At 39.6% G+C, this 20,156-nt stretch overlaps 1 protein-coding gene across 1 annotated transcript; it reads left to right on the top strand.

The window, feature by feature from the left end:
* Nucleotides 1–19,647, top strand: grm1b (glutamate receptor, metabotropic 1b). The gene is made up of 10 exons (XM_054613953.1): nucleotides 1–745; nucleotides 2,641–2,890; nucleotides 8,936–9,171; nucleotides 9,437–9,451; nucleotides 10,053–10,064; nucleotides 12,653–12,899; nucleotides 14,327–14,495; nucleotides 15,149–15,275; nucleotides 17,075–18,002; nucleotides 18,801–19,647. The coding sequence occupies exons 1-10, from the start codon at nucleotides 46–48 to the stop codon at nucleotides 19,645–19,647; spliced, it is 3,531 nt and encodes a 1,176-aa protein (XP_054469928.1). The 5' UTR covers nucleotides 1–45.
* The last annotated feature ends 509 nt before the right edge of the window (nucleotides 19,648–20,156 follow it).

The following is a 20,156-nucleotide window of genomic DNA, read 5'->3' as shown; positions in this document are numbered from 1 at the left end:
TTATGGCAAAGTGGACATGATTCTGCATTCAGGACCTGTGGCACAATGTCGAATATGATTAACCTGACTGCCATTAGCATTCTACTGTTCGGGGCGTTTGTGTTGTCTAGAGCCAAGTATGAGAGGTCAGCGGTGCCGAGCTCTGCCTCCCGCCTGGTGGCCAGGATGGACGGGGATATTATAATCGGTGCCCTCTTCTCTGTTCACCACCAACCATCGGCTGAGAAGGTGGCAGAGAGGAAATGTGGAGAGGTCCGTGAGCAGTACGGCATCCAGAGAGTGGAGGCCATGTTCCACGCCTTGGACCGGATTAACTCGGACCCGAACCTGTTACCCAACATCACCCTGGGCTGTGAGATCAGGGACTCCTGCTGGCATTCCTCGGTGGCCCTGGAGCAGAGCATCGAGTTCATACGGGACTCTCTCATCTCCATCCGGGACGACAAGGACGGCTCCAGGTGGTGCATCGAGGGGGTGCCCTCCAGTCAGCCTCCGTCGACCAAGAAGCCCATCGCGGGGGTCATCGGGCCCGGATCCAGCTCGGTTGCAATTCAAGTGCAAAACCTCCTGCAGCTGTTCAACATCCCACAGATCGCCTATTCTGCTACCAGCATCGACCTCAGTGACAAGACGTTGTTTAAGTACTTCCTCAGGGTGGTGCCCTCAGACACCCTTCAGGCCAGGGCCCTGCTGGATATCGTCAAACGGTACAACTGGACCTATGTGTCTGCAGTGCACACAGAGGGTAAGTTCATTTGATTTAGTACGGCACTGACATAAAGTTGGAGGACTCACAAGGGTCATATTAAAAAGAGAATTGCCAAAATTGAAGTAGCAAAAAGGGTCCTAACTTTAAGTGTCAAGCTCCAAAAAAATGGTTCCGACATCTCCCATGATGCAACTCTATTGCCCCTTTCTTTGACCCTCGCTGACACACACATCTAGTTTTGAACACAAGCTTTCTCCTCAGGTAAACCCTGTTAGCTCAGTCAGCACTTTCACAATAGTTTGCACTGTTAGCGCTGTTTGCACTGTTAGCGCTCTTAGCACCGTTAGCTGTTAGCCCCTGGCCCGCTGCAGACATGTTGAGACTCAAAACAAAATGCTCTCAGTCTTGGATCTTTCACCTCTAATGAATCAACAGTCCTGTCTTTTGGGCGTTATTTCCTGCAAACAGGAAATTAAAGACAAGGTGGTCCATCTTAGAAAGACATGCCGCTCAGAGGCAGGAGCTCATAACCGCCTCTGCTAGCTCAGCACTGATTTAATCAATGTTTTGTTTTGTTGTGTGAATGACGTTTGTAGACAAATGTTTTCACAGCAGGTGGCTGCAGACAGTTGTGAACTCCTTTGTGAGGCTCATTATGATATTTGTATGAATGGATGTTCAATTTTAGGAGGATGAAAGAGAAAATGGTTCTCTGTGCTCTTTTGTTTGGACTGTAGACGTCCTTTTTATGCATCGAAGTCCAGGAAGCCGCATTGCATATAGACACAAAATAATGTTTTTGCTCTTTTCTCTTCATCTTCAGTTTTTCCAGAAGGAGTTTAACTTTGTTGCTCCTGCAGGTATCACCTACTGTTGCAACTATAGCTTAAAAAATACCAGCAATTATTCAATCACCCGATTTACAGTGTGAGTGGTTTTTCATGCAATTGTGTCAAACATTCTCTGTTTCAGGATCTAAAATGTTAGAATATGAGGCTTTACTCTGTTTTATCTCAAAGTAAACTAACAATTTTGGGGTTTTGGATTGTTGGTCAATTAAAATCAACGATTTTTAAGCTTTTACTTTGGGGACCATGTGATGGAAATCTTTCAGTATTTTATGACATTGTATAGACAAAAACAATGAATACATTAAAAGATTAAGAAAATAATTAAGATTTTCAGCCTTTGTTGCAACCTGCATTTAATTTGCATAAAAATCTGTTTTTCTATTTGTATTTAATTATCAGTTCAGGCTAATTTACAATAGGTCATCTTTCTACACATTGTTGTTTCTCGTTTGAAAAATCTAATTTACATTCTATACAACACATTTTAAATAGCATTAACAATTAATATTCTGCAAAATACATTTCAAAAGCACATCAATTCTAAAATTAAGATTCCACCCACAGTGTTGAACAAGAACACAAAGTGAGATGCATAACAGCTGATAAAAATCCTGGCAAGCCTTCTTTGTTTACTGTGATAAACATCTCTGTGTGCTTTAGGCAATTCAATTGATAAATGCTCTCTCTCTATATATATATATATATCAGACAGAATTCAGCCTAAATACTGAAGCTTTTTAAATCACTTCTTGAGGTAAATTATTGATGGTTTATCTTATCAGTGAAGAGTGCTCCACTCATATTCAGTTATGGCTGTAGAGGTCACTTTAACCCCGTTTGTTCTAGTTGAAATGCTCTTGATTCAATTGAAAGAAGTCTGGGGACACATTGGGCCTCTTGAAAAGGAAGAGATGTTTTGTCCAAGTCGACCGTCCTTAAATAATTGTGGTTTAAAAAAAAAAGACCATGTTTGATGTCTAAACAACTGGGATGCTGAATACAGCAGAACCTGTGAATCACAAACCCCATTGATTCTCTCCTGAATGAACCCCACCTAACAGCTCCTCTGCTCTCTCTCAGGTAACTACGGCGAGAGCGGGATGGAGGTGTTCAAAGAGCTCGCCTCGCAGGACGGCCTGTGCATCGCCCACTCTGACAAGATCTACAGCAACGCCGGGGAGAAGCACTTTGACAGGCTGCTGAGGAAGCTGCGTGAGCGTCTGCCTAAAGCCAGAGTGGTTGTCTGCTTCTGTGAAGGCATGACGGTCCGAGGGCTGCTGGCGGCCATGAGGCGGCTCGGAGTAGCCGGAGAGTTCGTCCTAATTGGCAGGTTTGTTAGCGGTTCTTTCCCCCACGGGAGTTCCTGTTTTTGTCCGTCAGGTTGTTTTTCTTTATTAAATTATTTGGGATGAAAAGTTTTCAAACAAGAATGATGAAAATCATTGTTGTTTATTTTTTTAAGTCTACAGTGTCTTTTGAGAAGATTTTAATTGTCAGGAAACTCCTCCAACACAATAATCATCAGGAGAAGTAAACAGAAAGATTAAAATAAACAGAAAGAGCTATGTGTGCCACATGGATAAATACCATCTGTGTCAATAATTAATATAATTATATTTGACAATCTCAATATCGTTAGTTTTCCAAGCACTTTGAGGATTTTTAAAACATTTATGACATTGAAAGTTTATTCTTGACCTTGGAAATAGCAGTTGACCAAACAATTTGATCAAAAGGTCCATTTAAAAGCTGTTCTGGAGTGTTAGACTGTCTTGTATAATTGTACCTTATAATTATTATATCCAGAAAAATGATTCTGAGGGAAAAGCAGACGTTGAATCTCCTGTTTTGATGTCCATTACCTGTGCACAGACTGATGCTAATAAAGTAAAGCAGAGCAGTGCCATTTGAATTTTCTCAAGTAAATGAAGAAAGCTCATTTAATTTAGATGTCACTATAGGTATTAATCCCATTTTTGGGAAAATTTGTCAAACATGTTCCCATTAAAAAGAACAACGTAACCCATTGGTCTATTTGGACCGCTCCATGCAGTATTGACTGGCAATGCCTTTACGATGTGTGCAGTACAATGATTCATCCACCAGTTAGAGACATACGATCTGTTATCCCATGGAAGGATGAGGAAAGGTCACTCGATGCTGGAGGCAGAGTCAAATTGCTCCTCCATGTCATGCAAATAAATACAGATGGCTATAATCCCCTTAAAAACTATCACGAAACATCGTAGTAGACATTAGAAGCGTTGATTTGCTTTTATCGTAAAACAGCTCATTTTATGGTTATGGCTGTTTCAAGTGATGTTTATTTTTTCTCTGCTTCAGCTGTTGGCTCAGTGAGTTTTGGTCGATGTCTCAGCTTTCAGAATTATATCGTTTTTGCAGGTAGCATGAAGTGGACAAATCGCTAACGTTATCACCCCTATGTGTGCATGCACTGTTAGCCTGTTTTTGCTGTGTGCTCTTTTATTTGCTTTGTGTTAGAATTTAATTTATTTTTAGTAAAAATGGTTATCATGAGCTTATAGCCAAGTTTGTTGTCATGTTCCGGCTACACAGGATGAATATGTTGCTACATGTTTAACCGCATGTCCTTATTTGGTGTTTGTTGCGATGTGCGCAAGTGGGGCACTCGTGTTTGAGAGGTTTTAAGGGAATTAAAACTCAGTCAGCACAATAATGAACAGGCAAACTGAAAGATTAAGTAAGAAACTCTCACGGGATTTGTGAATGTCTCTGTGGACTTTCGTTTTTCTTGTTTGTGAGTACAGTGAGCACTCCACGCCCCCTCAGTGGGAAGGCTGAAAGGGAAACAAAGTCAGAGGTTTCTGCAGGATTCAGTGTGAGGCTTGTTAGTGAGGCTGCTTGTAGCTTCAAACACAACACCGTCACAGACTTCTGGAGCTTCACCTGCATCATAAAACAACAGTTTTCCTTTTTGCCAGATGCAGACTGCTGTTTGTTACTTGTTAAACAATGTCTACAATTCATTTGCAGCCAAAGGATTCATATTATTTGACTTCAAAAGAGATAAGAGATTCAACTTTATTTATCTTAAGTGAAATTGTTGTGCAACAGTTGCAGTACAAATAAGGGAAGTGTGCAAATATAAAGAGGGTAAATTAAATTGTGAATAAACCAATACACATGATCCTTAACGTTACCCTTGTTTATATTTTTGGCATAAGTTGCTCATATCTCAATAGCTGTGAGAGCCAGTTTTTTAGTTTTTGTTTGTTTCATCATTGAAAATCCATGATGAACCAAAATCTTGTAGACCTGTTATCCTTCAGTTTCAAGATCACAGTTTGTGCCTCTCCCATTACATTTGAGACATAGAGCTAGAAGGTTTTACCAAAATATAAATACTCGGTGTTCTCTGAAAAATTCAGCAGGTTGTTTTACATTTACCGCTGTTTTAAAAGTATTTTTCAAGATCCTCGTATACGAAAATAATTGATTCCATGCTCGATTAAAAAAAAAAGATTGTGACTTTCCCATCCAGGAAGGTGGAAGAAACAAGAACAAGAAGAGATGGCGTCTGTCCGTGTTTTCTTACAAAAAAATATATTTTTGACCTTGGAAGGTGCATTAAGCAGCTGTTTTGATCTTTCTTTCGTACTATATGAGTGTATAATTATTGTATCCCCGTAACTTAAAATGATACCTTTTCTTGTCATAACTTCAGCTATTTGTGCCTCGTTTTTTGACATGATATTTGTGGAGATAATGAAGATAAATGTAGTTTACGAGACAATCTTATCACAGGGTCCTTTTAGCTGCTGTTTGGAGCTTTCAGTAGTATCACATGATCTTCCCCAGCAGATGGAGTTGAGATATCTGAGCATTTAAAGGACTTTCCCTCCAGAATTGCTCTTAAGTTGAGATGTCCTTTGTCCTTGGAAACAAAAGTTGACAAAACATTCTTACTTCAAAGTCCATTAAGTATCTGTTCTGGAGCTTTTGAATGTACCAATTCATAAAAAAAATTATACATTATATTCGTTAAGGTTACGTAATTTGTTTATATACAAAAAATATTACAATTTACAAGATAGATTAATACAATAATAATAATAATAATAATAATAATAATAATAATAATAATAATAATAATAATATGACATTATTAACAATAATTTAAACACACTAAAACGTGTAATAGAACATTTTTCCAGTAAAATTACGCCATTATCCTGTCAGGAAAATACGGATGCTATTATATTTTCCGCCGCTCAGGATGGATGGTATACACAAAGTTCATATGGAACTATATGGAAATATTCCTTTTTCCTTCTGGGAGTAGAGTTCCTCTGAAAGCAGAAGATGCTTTGAGTCAGGCTCAGTAATGAATAATGCATCCATGCAGCGAGCTCTCCCTCTCCCTGTCAGATCACAGGCGGGATGGGCTAATATGGGACAGCACCTCCAGCATAAGCTGGGGAATGAGGAGCCGTGAACATCAAAGCTCATATCAGCACTTATACCAGACATTCCCTCTTTGTGGAGTCTCAGCTCACCTCGGGTCCTGTTAGGAGAAGCTGCAGTACCTGAAATAGGCTTTTATAAAAGCTACGGTTCATTTACTGAGAGCGGTTCATTAATTCGTGGCTACTTTATTCTCAAAGGCTGATGAGAAGAGTCAAAAAAACCTTCCTTTCAGCCCAAATTATGAAATGCACGTATGAAAAGAGTTTAAACTCGCTCTCACCCCTTCCACTTGAATTTGCACTCATGCTAAAGTCTCCACGGAAAAATAAGGAGGGCGTGTGTTTTTTTTCTGGGTCAAGGAGACTACTGAAAAAGAAAAATGTTTTTTTAGAGCGATGCAGTAAGTGAACACATGCAGCCCTGTGCAGTGGGCCAGTTGAGGGAAATGCCTGAGGTGCTGGTCATCAGCCATCCGTCTTCTGCTGTGAGCACGATGAAAGAAATGGCTGTTCTCACACAAAACAGATCCCACACATCTCAAACAACAGACGACTCATTTGATCGATTCTCGGGTGAAAAGATCAAAGAATATATCAGTTTTATGATCCTTTGCTTGACAAACAGTTCATCTGTTTTGCTTTTAACTTATCTTCTTCTTTGTTCATTTCATAAAACACAATTCAGTTGAGATAAATACTCTGCTACTACTTTCAATAATGTCTTGCGACAACATCTCCCTTCCCACAAATTAAATTATTAATGAATATGATGATGTACAGTATGCGCGTGTGTTGACGTCAGGGCTGTAGATTTTTGGCGCTCAGAGTGTTGGACTGCAGGGAGTGTGATGCTGAGAAGCAGATGGCCAGGTACTGTTGATACTGTCACACTGGACGGCCATTGTCAGTTTATTCTTGAAGTGCCAGCCAAGCCAAACGTGCAGTTGGCTTTGGATTTATTTTGCCAAATGTTGGTTTTTGAAGGCTGGTGACTGATATTTTTTGCTCTACGGATGAAGTGTATTTTGTGCAGTATTCAGTGTCTCAGAGTGATTCTGTTTTGAATACAAAGATTTGTTGTTTTGCCAGAAATGTATTTGTGTCTTTGCAGGATGAAAAAGCATGTGAGGCAGCATTTGAGATAAATATACCTTAATAGCTGGATAATGCTACATTGTCAGTATTCTAACATACTCAGTGTTACAATGCTAACATGCTGAGGTGCCAATTAGCATTGGGTCATGTTATATACGTGTTGCTTTACAAATAAACATAAAATAAATACAATCACACACAATAATGAGTAGACGTTATATTCACCATCAGGGGATAAACGAAGATATCATCACCGTTTTCTAGAGACTGTTAATGTACGTGCTAAATTTAATGTAAATAAATCAAATAGTTGTTAAGATATATTTCAGTCAAAACCACAGCGTTACCATAGCAATGCTACAGTCCTAAAACTAGATGCAAATGATTCATTTATATGTGAAGTAACGAAGATTGCATTGCAAGATTGACAGCCTTTTTCATGTTAGAAGTTTATTCATTTTGTCAGGCTTTTTCATACTGAATTGAACTGTCAATCTGCGAATATCTATATAAGTGAGGATTCAAGTTGAGTGGACAGAAAAAAGTATGTGTATTGTTTTATTATATTCAGTGCGTTGCCGCATTCTAGGGAATTGTTTTCAGGCCAAATCATCTTTGAAATGCTATTCATCTCTCCTGTTCTCCTCCTTCATTTCTCCCTCATGCAAGTTCAGTTTTTAAATATATGCATCATGGATTTTCATCCCACACTGCTGAGATAAACACTCAAGATGCGTTTTGCAACTCAAATGAAGGGATTTTTTTATTTTTATTGATGTCAAACAAAGCATTTGTCTCATCAGCCTGTTCTTTTGTGAGAGGATTCAATGCAGTATTGATATTCAAAAAGACAAGCATACACACTATAAATACAAATTATGAACATCGGAGAGAAAAGAACCACACTGAGGAGTCTGTGTGGAGGGTGGGAACTCGTTTCTCTCTTGGGCAGATTGTGCCGCTACAGTACTAAGCTGTGAATTCTCATCAGACTTGTGATTGTGTCTGTGGAGTGGGGAGGCTTTTTTTTTCTTTTTTCTTGGTTCGGCAAGTACATTGAACACTCCACGCCCCTCAGCGGGAAGGCTGAAAGGGAAACAAAGTCAGAGGTTTCTGCAGGATTCAGTGTGAGGCTTGTTAGTGAGGCTCCATGTAGCTTCAAACACAACACCGTCACAGACTTCTGGAGCTTCACCTGCATCATAAAACAACAGTTCTCCTTTTGTCAGATGCAGACTGCTGTTTGTTACTTGTTATATAATTTTAAGAACGTGTTTGCAGCCAAAGGATTCATATTATTTGACTTTAAATAAGATAGCTGTATCTTTATTTGTCTTGAGTGAAATTGTTGTGCAGCAGTTGCAAGGAAAGAGTGGAAATGTAAAGAGTGGAAATAAAAATATCAATAAACAGATATCCAGAATACAAATAAATGCCAAAAATGTAAACAAGGTCAACAGCAAGGATCATAAATTGTTCATATCTAAAGTTGCTAATAGCTGTTAGAGCTTCAGTCTCTCGTTTCTCAAAACTTCTAACTTTTCAGAACGTGTTAATCTTGACAATTATGCAGTTCTATGCATTATTTCTATTTATTTAACTGGTTTAGAAAATCCATGTAAAACCAAAATCTTTGACAGTTCTCCAATTTTTTTCCTTCAAAAAGAAAATTCACTGTGAATGACCTTCTAGGTTCCTCAAAGGTCATCAGTTTGTTTTCAGAAAACAGAAGTTTAGCCCTGGTGCTCAAATGGAAATTGTAATGCATGAGAGACAAACTGGTGCTAGTTCCATGCAGTAGTACTATTTGCAGTGTGTTGCTCTCCCTGCAGTGACGGCTGGGCCGACCGGGTCGAGGTGGTGGAGGGATACGAACAGGAGGCCGTGGGCGGCATCACAGTGAAGCTGCAGTCTGACGAGGTCTCCTCCTTCGATGACTACTTCCTGAAGCTCAAGCTCAGCACCAACACCCGCAACCCGTGGTTCCCCGAGTTCTGGCAGTACCGCTTCCAGTGCCGCCTTCCCGGTCACCCGCTGGAGAACCTGAATTATGCACGAAACTGCTCAGGTAGCTAAACAATTCGTCAGGCAATTATGATGTTCCCTGCAGTTTTTTCTGGTTTACATTTGTACGCCAGCGTGCACATCTGCTTGTCTTTTTGAACTGTTCTGATGTGTGCAAGGTCCAGAGGACGAAGCCAAAAGGCCCTGTAAACTAGAACACATTCTTAAATTATGAATTAGACTGCCAGAGGGTAGATTTCTCTCTAAGTCAATCCAATAACACATATTTTTTTTCACATTGTTCATTTCTGGGACACTTTCCTTTACAGAGGATGATGATCTAGGTAAATTAAATCCTTTTATTTTACAAAGGATAAGAATTAAAGCATTTAACTTAAGTACTTGTTTTTTCTCGAAACAATGCTCAACAAGCATGTTTCCAAAATATATTTTTTGCATTCTTTTACAAATATATCTATAGATATATTTACGTTTTCAATCTTAATGTACCAGGTTAATGCTGTTCAATTCAGTATTTATAAAATCCTTTTTTTAAGTTATTTCAAATTCATCATATTGATAAACGTAAATATAAAAATGATGCATGCAGCGAAAAACACAAAACATTTGATTTCTTTTTCAGTAGACAGCTCTCAGGGTTCTTCAAGTGAATTTGTTTTTGCCATTGCACTTCACTTTCTGCAGTTGTTTTAATCATTTATTCCTTTGCAGCGTTTGCACATTATTTACGAGAATAGAGCCTGTCTTCTTTATTATGCACATACCCAAAGCTTGTATTCATTCCTACGACGCATCATATTTTGATAGCAGTTATTAGAATACCTATTTGTGCCTCATTAGTGGAAATAGTTATTGTTTGCTTCCTTGTTCCTTCTATTGTTTTAATTTTATTACTGATATTTTTTATTTATTTTATTGGTGTAGAACTCCAAGACGGTGAGTGAATCCCTCTGAATGGAATCATAATGCTCCTCACTTTGGCAATATACGTAGAGGTTGACTGATATTAAGGTTTTATCACATGATGTGACCTTTTTGGTAGACAGTTTATATTCTTCCTTCTCTCTAAACATACTATTAATCTCAGTAAACCTCTAATATATGAAGCTATTGGGATGTTTTTATTTGTTGTTTACACTGCAATGAGAGCCCAATTTTGATTTACTCTCACTTTGTGCCCTCACACCCCTTTTTTTTTAAACAGCCCAATAACATTTGAGTGAGATGGTAACTGGCTGATCCGGCTTGAGTTGCATGTAGCCACAGAACTAGAAGCCATATTCCTAACAGATAACATGTATTTTAGAGCCATTGTATTGCAGTTTTAATCATATTTGGACATAAAAGGTTCCGTTGTCTTTACTGAACTTAAAAAGCTGACTGGAATTGCTTGCATGCTGACATGGTGACATCACTGCATCATGACTGAGGCTCACGCAGCTCAGCGAGTGAGGCGAGTGTCAAAGCCAAGGAGCTGTTAAACTAGGTCATCACCAGCAGCTCCCATCGGACGCTCACCCAGCTGCTACCCGATTGAATTTACTGTTTATGTGTTTGTCTGCTCAGGCAGTCGTTTTCCCAGCAGTCCGTTTTTAACGATCATCACTTGATTTAGAACGAGTGGTGAGAAAAACACACAGGTAATGGATGATTCTCATAAAGCCTGTCGGCCGGGTCTATCACACAGTTAAATGTTGATTTGTGCAGTGTGTGAATGCTCACACGGAGTTCAGAGAAAAACGACAAATGTAGCAGCTGACACTGTAAATGACAAATTATGCTACTAGAAATGAGAATATCTTTCTGCCCTGCCTGAGCAATCCTTTAAACACGTTATTTAATATGTAATAGAAAACATTATTTGTTTTTTATATCTGGATCTGCATCAACTAAAACATTACAACTTTATTGTCCACATAGGTGGAAAATTGGCCATCTGGCTGTTTGTTAAAACACAAACACACACACACACAAACACACAAACACAAGGCATAAAAAAATAACACTGTTTACTTGTGTTATTTGAAAATAAAATCCTCTGTACAATTTAAGAATAAAAACATTAAGATACTTGTGCCTCAACTCATAACAACAAGTAAATAATGAGATAATGATAATAATATCAATACAATTTCTTGTATTAAAAAAATATTATTATAACTATATATATAATAATTTAACAACAATTAATTTACTCCTATTATTCCAAAAGAATATCCCCAAAAAATCATAGAAGGGCAAACAAAGGGTAATTCAAACTAATCTGAGTTGCCGAGAAACAAAAATACTTTTTGAATACACAGGCTTTGAAGACTGCTGACAGTGTAACAATAATCTTGCTCATTGAGTTTCACTTACTTGAATCACATTTTGGGTTTGTAGTAAAGTATTCTTGCATCATCAATTAAATATATTAAACCGTAGTCAGACCGAACACTTAATCTCATATATTCCCTTGTAGGAAAAAATTCAAGGGAATATATGAAACAGGGAGTTTGGGTTTCGGGGGAAAGAGACTGTCGGGTGAAGCCAACAAGAGCATCATTTTACTTTTATAGATGTAAATTCATAGGCGCTGGATATTTAGTATAAAGTGCTGATGTGAAAATATGCTTCCTAGTGTGATCCTTTTGTAAAAAAATAAATGCTCTAAATGTACAAGTGAGGATTATTCTAAATTAAACAAGGGTTTAAAGGTAATTATTTAGCAGAAAGAAATATTTAAATAGTTGTTGCATTCCTACCAAGTGCTGATTCTCCAAGACTTGATGTTTTCACATCAAACAAAGGTTAAAAAAAACCCCAGCATCTCCAGCTTCAGGAGCTGCTAAACCTACGTACCTGTTCCTCTGTTTCACCAAAACATATTAAATGCATGATGCAGCTCTTTGAAAAGAACACGAAGTTGACATGTTACTTTTAACACAAAGCAACAAAAAAAACCCTGCTTCCTCTGCTTCTAGCTTGCATTACACTGAACTGATAGGGTGTGCTTGAACCTCACACACTGTTTGTCTCATTCCCTCATCGTGTTTGTCCAAGGAGAAACAATACGAACAGAGGACAACGGATCCTAAACACTAAACACTAAACAAGTGAGAACAGTTGGTTTGTTTTTCTGCTTGACGACACACGATGTCAGTGGCTCGGTATTTCAGACCAACTCTAATTGAAGCCTATACTCCTGAATGCAGAAATGAAAAGTCTTGCCATGGTAACAAGGTTTCTTTGAAGCCATTTTCTGAGGCTTCCAGTTCTTTTAAAGCAGTCTCCCACTGAGGCGAAGAGTCGTGTAGCTCGCTGCCTGTGTTCAGAGAATAATAACAAGAATGTGTCTGTGAGCACCCTATCACTGCTTTGTAATATGTTGCATCACGCTAGACACACCTGAAATTTAGACACTATTCTGATAGTATAACGCATAATATGCTACCGCTTGCAGCAATGAAGCCCCTCCTGTAAGGCTTTCCCTTTGAAGAACTGTCCTTGAGAAGAACCCTTACAGTTGCTTTATGTTTGGGCAGGTTACGAAAGTCTGGAGGACAACTATGTTCAAGACAGCAAGATGGGCTTCGTCATCAACGCCATCTACGCCATGGCCCACGGGCTGCATGACATGCATACGGTTCTCTGCCCCGGTCATGTGGGGCTCTGTGAGAACATGAAGCCCGTTGATGGCAGCCACTTGCTGGACTTCCTGCTCAAGACGTCCTTCACGGGTGTTTCTGGAAAGGATATATGGTTTGACGAGAACGGCGACTCACCTGGGAGGTAAAAACGAGCTTCCTATACGTAACTCTAGATACTATAAGTTGTGGAAGACGTAGAGATTGTTAGATACTGTAGATATAAAAGTAAAAGTCAGGCATTTAAAGGACCAGTTTGTACTATTTAGGGGGATCTTTTTGGCAGAAATTGAATATTATATTAAGTGTGTTTTCTTTTGTGTTTAATCACCTGAAAATAAGAATTGTTTTCTCGTTAACTTAGAATGAGCCATTTATATCTACATATGGAGCGAGTCCACTTCACAGAGCCGCTATGTTTCTGCAGTAGCCCAGAACAGACAAATTAAACACCGGCTCTAGATAGGGCCATTCCCATTTTTTAAGTTTTCATGTTGGCCACTGTAGTTCTCCTACATCTTTCACATGGTTGCAATCTGCAACTTAACACCTGGATGGCGCCCGATCCTACACACTAGTCCTTTAAACTTTAAAGGGCCAGCGCCCTTTTACTTTTTTTACTTTAAACTTTAAATCACAAAAAATAAAAGTGCCTCTTTTGCAGAATAGCACATTTCAGAATAGTGTAAATTATATGAAAATTGTGTTTCATTTGATTTATCAAACACTGTTGAGAATCAGATGAAAAATCAACAATAAAAAAAACTATTTTAGAAGCCAATAATAAGTGTAATTTGAATTGCTATGTTTATAGTTTTGTTCTATCTACTTGGCTGACCTGAAGCGTAATAAACATCATATTGTACGCTCTGAATTGAGTGTTTTATTAAGTCAATTTAGTGTCTTATATCTTTGGTCTAGATTGAATTAGCAGTGTTTTCTTGTTGCAAGAAATAGATTAATTCTTGGCAAATTGGAACACTAAAACTGATAAAACTGATTTTCTTTTCTAAAATGACACACAATATATAAGCCAAATCTGAATATACAGCACCCCAAATTTATTATACAGCATCCAAAATAACCTTCACAGCAGTCAGTGCAAATATGATGTGCACAAAGTTCATATAGAGAACAATTTTTATTAAATCATTTTAAAGGTTGCTCTTGTCCGGCCACCTCTATAATACATACGCTTAAACCTCCGGTTAATAATCCTGCTTGTTTTGAACATACATAGCAATAGTTTCAGTAGCTTGTATCCAGCTACGTTCACCAGTTAGCAACTGCAATTGCATCGTCAAGTGAGTCTGGGAGTGCTTTGAAATTCCAGCAGGGTTTTTTTATTGCAATCCAGAGAGCAAGAGATGAAAGACATATCAGCAGCTGGCAAAATAATCCCTTAATCCCAAGTATTGATCAAGAGCCTGACAGGCCCCCTGCTGATACAATATGCTGTCTTTGTGCTAAGTGGCAGTAAAACTTCCTTTATTTCCCTGTTAAGACTTGATTCAGCATCAGTGTTACAGTGTTAACTCACGTCTTCCTCTAATTCTTTCTATCCACCATCAGGTACGAGATTATGAACTTCCAGCATGTGGAGCCAGGTGTTTTTGACTACATCAACATCGGCTCCTGGCATGAGGACGCGCTCAGTCTGGATGATGAAATGATGCATATGAACCGCAGTGACATGGTCCGCTCCGTCTGCAGTGAGCCCTGCTCCAAAGGAGAGATCAAGGTGAGGGACAAATCCTTTAGATACGGTCCTGCTTCAGACAAATTGTCACTACACGTTACCTCTGAACATCTGTATTGTAGCCTCAATCATTGCATTGGAGTTACTGTATATGAGGACTACAATTATTTTGTTTTAACTAATGGCTTTATTAATGGATATACATTTTACATTTACATTTACTAATTCAATACTTAGTCGATCAGTATTAAGCCAATTATAAGAACAAATGCTGGGTTGCCAGGTTGTAAACAAACAAATTGGCTAATGTTTATCCTTTTGGTTATGATTAGGTTAGAAATGTTCCATTAATAACTAATAACCCATTAAACACGTTCACTTTCTAATTTCAAGTCTGCAGCTTTAAGTATTAATGAGATATTAATTAATGTTTTTTTGTCCAGATCATCTGCAGCCCTTTTGCTAGAAATAGAAATGCTCAAATGATTTAACTACTCAAAGGGAGTTTATTACAACCTGGCAACTCAACAGTCATTATGAATGCTTTATAACTATATCTATCTTTAGTTTTGTGTTGCAAACAATTATTTAAATATTCACAAACAGTGGGACTCCCTACACTGAAACCAACTCAGGGTAGAGATAAGTACCTGAAGAAAGTTATTTAAAATGTTTCTACCTTCTTTGTCGACCAGGTGATCAGGAAGGGAGAAGTGAGCTGCTGCTGGATCTGCACCGCCTGTAAGGACAACGAGGTCGTCCAGGACGAGTTCACGTGCAAGGCCTGTGACCTGGGCTGGTGGCCAGACGAAGAACTGGAAGGTAGGCTGGTACTCATTACTCTCCCTTTACGTAACGCCGTAGACTCTCACCTGCTTGGAGCACTGTAACTGTAAGAGGTTTTCTTTTAAAGAATGAGTTTGACATTGAGGAAAAAATGCACATGTGTTTTTCCCCAGGAGTAAGATGAGAAGATTGATACCACCATAATGGTTTGTTAAATATAAGGCTGCAGCCAGCTGTCAGTTAGCATAGCTTAACATAAACACTGGAATCAGAGGGAATCGGCTAGCCTGGCTCTGCCCAACAATGACCCCCTACCAGCATCTCTAACTCTCACTAATTAACATGTTATACTTGTCTGTTTAATCTGTACAATAACCAGAGTGTAAAATTGATAATTTGTGGTTTTAAGTCTGTTATGTGCAACTTCCTGGAGGCTTCACTGGTTACCAACCTCACAATGGAAACAAGACTTCACCCGCCAGCCAAGAATCAGTTTGGCACATAACACCCCAATAAAATCACATTTTTTTGTTCCTTTTTTGTACAAATTAAACAAATAACATTTTGCATGTTACTTAGTGAACTTAAGAGGTGCTGGAAAGCAGATAAATGTGGGACAGAGCCCAGCTAGTGTTTTCCCGCTTGTTTCTTTATGCTAAGCTAAGCTAATCGGCTGAAGCTTCATTTCTACCATACAGATACGAGAGTGGATTCAATCTTTTTAATGCGCAGCATCAAAGTAAATAAACATATTTCCCAACATGTCTAACTGTTGCTTTAAATATCCAAAATGTAATTTTTCTGCAACATTCATCCTTCACAATGAGCCTCATCTGATTAGAACAGACGATTTTGCTGCGGTGCAATTTTCGCATATACATTTAGATGAATTTAGGTAACTTCAGTGGCCACAGGCTGAGTTCCTGTTGCATGATTGATGTTTTCAGAGACAAGAGGAGATTCTTATTAGAGGCTCTGTAGAAAGTTAAGTTCCTCCAAGCTTTTTCTCCCCTCCTCCCCCCACCGTACAGTTTGTCCTGCTAAGATTTTTTGCAGCACTATTTCACAAACCTGTTCTGTCCTATTTTCATTGCTTTCCCATGACACCTGAGAGCCATTCATCATCTTCACCATTTTATCCGACAGCAGCCCTACTTCACTTACCACTCTTCTTCTGGCCCACTTTCAAAGGCCTTCTGTGCTGTTCAAAGACAAGACACTTTCTTAATAGGATCATCCAGCCTCCATGCTGTTTTGAATATATATATATATATATATATTATTTTTACTACAAGACCTTTAGGTACACATATAAACGAGAAAATGTGGCGCACAGGGATGACATGAAAATTATTCTTGTGCTGTATTCCAACCCCAGCCCTCCTGCCGCCCTACAATAAATAAATAAAACAACATAAAGTAGATATTGAAAGTGTGCCCTAGACATGAAGCAGAAAGAAGGTCTTATTTGGATCCTTGAAAAATGCAATGATTTACTTTGTCCTGCTGCATTGGCCCCCTCCTCTGCTGGCTGCAGCCCAGCCCGGCCATGGCAGAGAAGAAAAAGGATTTATTTATAGTTGAGCTAAAAACCTACTTTGAGACTTACTGTATGTTCTCAGGCTAAAATGTATTTGATTCATTTTGAATGTCCCTACAATAACACCTTATTAAACTATTAATATCATTCTTCTCAAAATTACCTTTCATTCAGGCATTTTTCTCTAGATAATCAGAAATCTAACCACAAAGCTGATGCTGAAATTATTAAAGTTTTATGAGCTGCTTTTAGTGTATTTGGGCAGTTTATATTGTCATGTTTTTATCCTTTTCAGGCTGTGAGACGATTCCCCTGCGCTACCTGGAGTGGAGCAACCCAGAGTCCATTATCCAGGTGGTTTTCTCCTGCCTGGGCATCCTGGTAACCTCATTTGTTGCCTTCATCTTCGTCCTATACCGGGACACGCCAGTGGTCAAATCCTCCAGCCGGGAGCTCTGCTACATCATCCTCGCAGGGATCTTCCTGGGCTATCTGTGTCCCTTCACCCTCATCGCCCGTCCCACCGTGTTCTCCTGCTACCTCCAGAGGCTGCTAGTCGGACTCTCAGCTGCCATGTGCTACTCCGCCCTGGTAACCAAAACCAACCGCATCGCCCGTATTCTGGCGGGCAGCAAGAAGAAGATCTGCACCAGGAAACCAAGGTTCATGAGTGCTTGGGCTCAACTGGTCATTGCCTCCATCCTGATCGGTGCCCAGCTCACCTTGGAGGTCACCCTCATCATCATGGAGCCCCCTGAACCCATCAAGTCCTACCCGAGCATCAGAGAGGTCTTCCTCATCTGCAACACCAGCAACGTGGGTGTCGTGGCCCCTCTGGGCTACAACGGCTTGCTTATCATGAGCTGCACTTACTATGCCTTCAAGACCCGCAACGTCCCTGCCAATTTCAATGAGGCCAAATACATCGCCTTCACCATGTACACCACGTGTATAATATGGCTGGCGTTTGTGCCAATCTACTTCGGCAGCAACTACAAGATCATCACCACATCTTTCTCTGTGAGCCTCAGTGTGACCGTAGCTTTGGGCTGCATGTTCACCCCAAAGATGTACATCATCATCGCCAAACCTGAGCGGAATGTGCGCAGCGCCTTCACCACCTCTGATGCAGTGCGCATGCACGTCGGCGACGGCAAAATTGCCTACCGAAGCAACAGCCTGCTCAACATGTTCAAGAGGAAGAAGAACACTGGAAACGGCAGGTACGTTCTTTAATTGAGTCTGTGAGTCCTGCTCCTGAGGCACCTCAGGGATGCTGGTTTTACTGTACTTCCCTCTCAAAAGGGAACCTGATGTCTTACTGTACTTACTTTCATAGGGACACCTGTTGTAAAGTGTGACGGATATAGGTCAGTGCTCAATTCACACAGCCATTTTAACCTTTGAACTGTTGGTAAAATTAAAACAAGCATCTCTGTGTGCTAAGGGATGACAAGTTAGATCACTAATATAGATTACAGGGTTTCTGCAGGGTTCACCAAATTAAATGTAGGACCTTTTTTAAGGTATTTTTGATATCACATAGGCTTAAATTCAAACGCCTGTTTTTACATTCATGACAGCCGAAGCATGAAAGAAAACACTTGGCATAGAATAATATATATTCTCTTTTTTAAGTTATTTCCAGCAATATATAGCAATAATTCCCAATGAGATAATTAATTAAATAATGCAACCTGATGCCTGATGAGCAGCATTTGGCTGATTAGATGAAAAATAATTAATTCATGAATTAATTCATGTGTCTGTATACATATCGTGTATTTACACACTTTCGTTTAAGACGTTGCTAAAATCAACACTTGCCCATTATGGGTCAATGTTCTTCCTAGCTTTTTAAAGCTTCTATGACCTGCAGATACCCTGGAATATTACGCACAACATGATTCATATATTTCACATTTTTAAAACTAGATAATTATTTGAACCAAAATTGCTTTTTGTGCCTCCACTTTTTGTGGGTTCCGGTGAAGTAACAGCCATCTTTATTTTGTTCATAGTTCTAATGGAAAGTCTGTGTCATGGTCTGAACCAGGTGCAAGACATCCTCCAAAGGGGGATCACACGTGGCACAGACTGTCAGTGCATGTGAGAAGACAGGAAGCAGGTTCCAATCAGATGGCTGTCATCAAACCCTTAACTAATACCTTCCAAAGCAGGGCCCTGGACTTCTCAGACCTCAGCACTAAGACCTTGTACAATGTGGCCGAGGAGGACGAGAGTGACCTTATCAGATACAACCCCCCAATCACTCCGCCCATGATGCCCCATGGACAAATTCCTGCCTTTGGACTGATGAAAGCCGTGGAGGAGGTGGAGCTCTATGCACCTCAGCATCTGCGGCCAAACTGCATTATCCCCCAACACGTCATCATGGACCACCTGCAGGAGAAGATGGTTGTTGATAGATTCAGCATACCTGAACTTAATGATATGATTAGCATGCCTGAGGCTGTGAGCGGTGGCATGCCTGTGTACCACCAGGCCCACCTCATCCAGCACGACCCGGTCCTGCCTCTGCACATGGACCTGTTCGATGAGGAGCCCAACTCCCCTTTAGAGGAGGAGGAGGAGGAGGAGATGGAGAGCGAGCAGTTTGGCCTTCTCCACGGCTACATGTACAACAACGCCCAGATTCACGACGAGGAGAACTTGGTCGAGGTCAAATTAGCGTTGGAGGACTCTCTGGCTCTGATGCCCCCGTCACCTTTCCGAGATTGCGCTGCTCCTCCAGTGAGCCCTTTTCCCAATTCGCCGGTGTCTGAGTCGATTTTGTGCAGTCCAACAAATGTGACATATGCCTCTGTCATCCTCAGAGACTTCAAGCAAAGCTCCTCAACTCTGTGAGGGTGCGCACTAGGTATTACCAGTTGTACTATATTTTCAAGTTTCTAATGATATTTGTTGATATAGTATAAGAGAAAAAGTCATTATGTGGTCTGCCAAGTCATTTCTCACTCTATAATTGATAGCTGTTACATGATAAGGATGAACAACAGGGCGCCACATTTAAAAATAATCCTTTAGATGTTGTTTACAAGAGCGGAAGAATTTGCCTATTACAAACATATATTTAGCTTTTAGGATAAAATAGATTTTGTGCTTATGAGACAAACAACCAAGATTGTCTGTATGTACACTCTATTAATATAAATAGATTTATTGGAGAAATATAGGTGACATAACAAGCATATGAGTTTGCTGATTTTAAGCAGGGTAACTTATTTGTGAATATACGTTGTATGTAAGGAAAAACAATGTTATTTGTCAACATAATTTTTTGGAATATATTTTGTGTTGCATATTGAGTGTTTTGTGCTTCATCAGGGATGGAAATGGAGTGGTTTAAAGGAATA

This window comes from Anoplopoma fimbria, chromosome 15, assembly GCF_027596085.1.
Source record: "Anoplopoma fimbria isolate UVic2021 breed Golden Eagle Sablefish chromosome 15, Afim_UVic_2022, whole genome shotgun sequence".
Taxonomy (NCBI): domain Eukaryota; kingdom Metazoa; phylum Chordata; class Actinopteri; order Perciformes; family Anoplopomatidae; genus Anoplopoma; species Anoplopoma fimbria.
Note: the sequence above shows the minus strand (reverse complement) of the source record. Positions and strands in the feature narration are given on the sequence as shown.

What these genes read in the sequence shown, in the direction of transcription:
- grm1b (XM_054613953.1), top strand. Translation starts at nt 46, where the DNA reads ATGTCGAATATGATTAACCTGACTGCCATTAGCATTCTACTGTTCGGG. An exon ending in AACGGCGACTCACCTGGGAG is followed by an intron (nt 12,900 to 14,326) that starts GTAAAAACGAGC and finishes ATCCACCATCAG; the next exon opens with GTACGAGATTATGAACTTCC. An exon ending in GCCAGACGAAGAACTGGAAG is followed by an intron (nt 15,276 to 17,074) that starts GTAGGCTGGTAC and finishes TATCCTTTTCAG; the next exon opens with GCTGTGAGACGATTCCCCTG.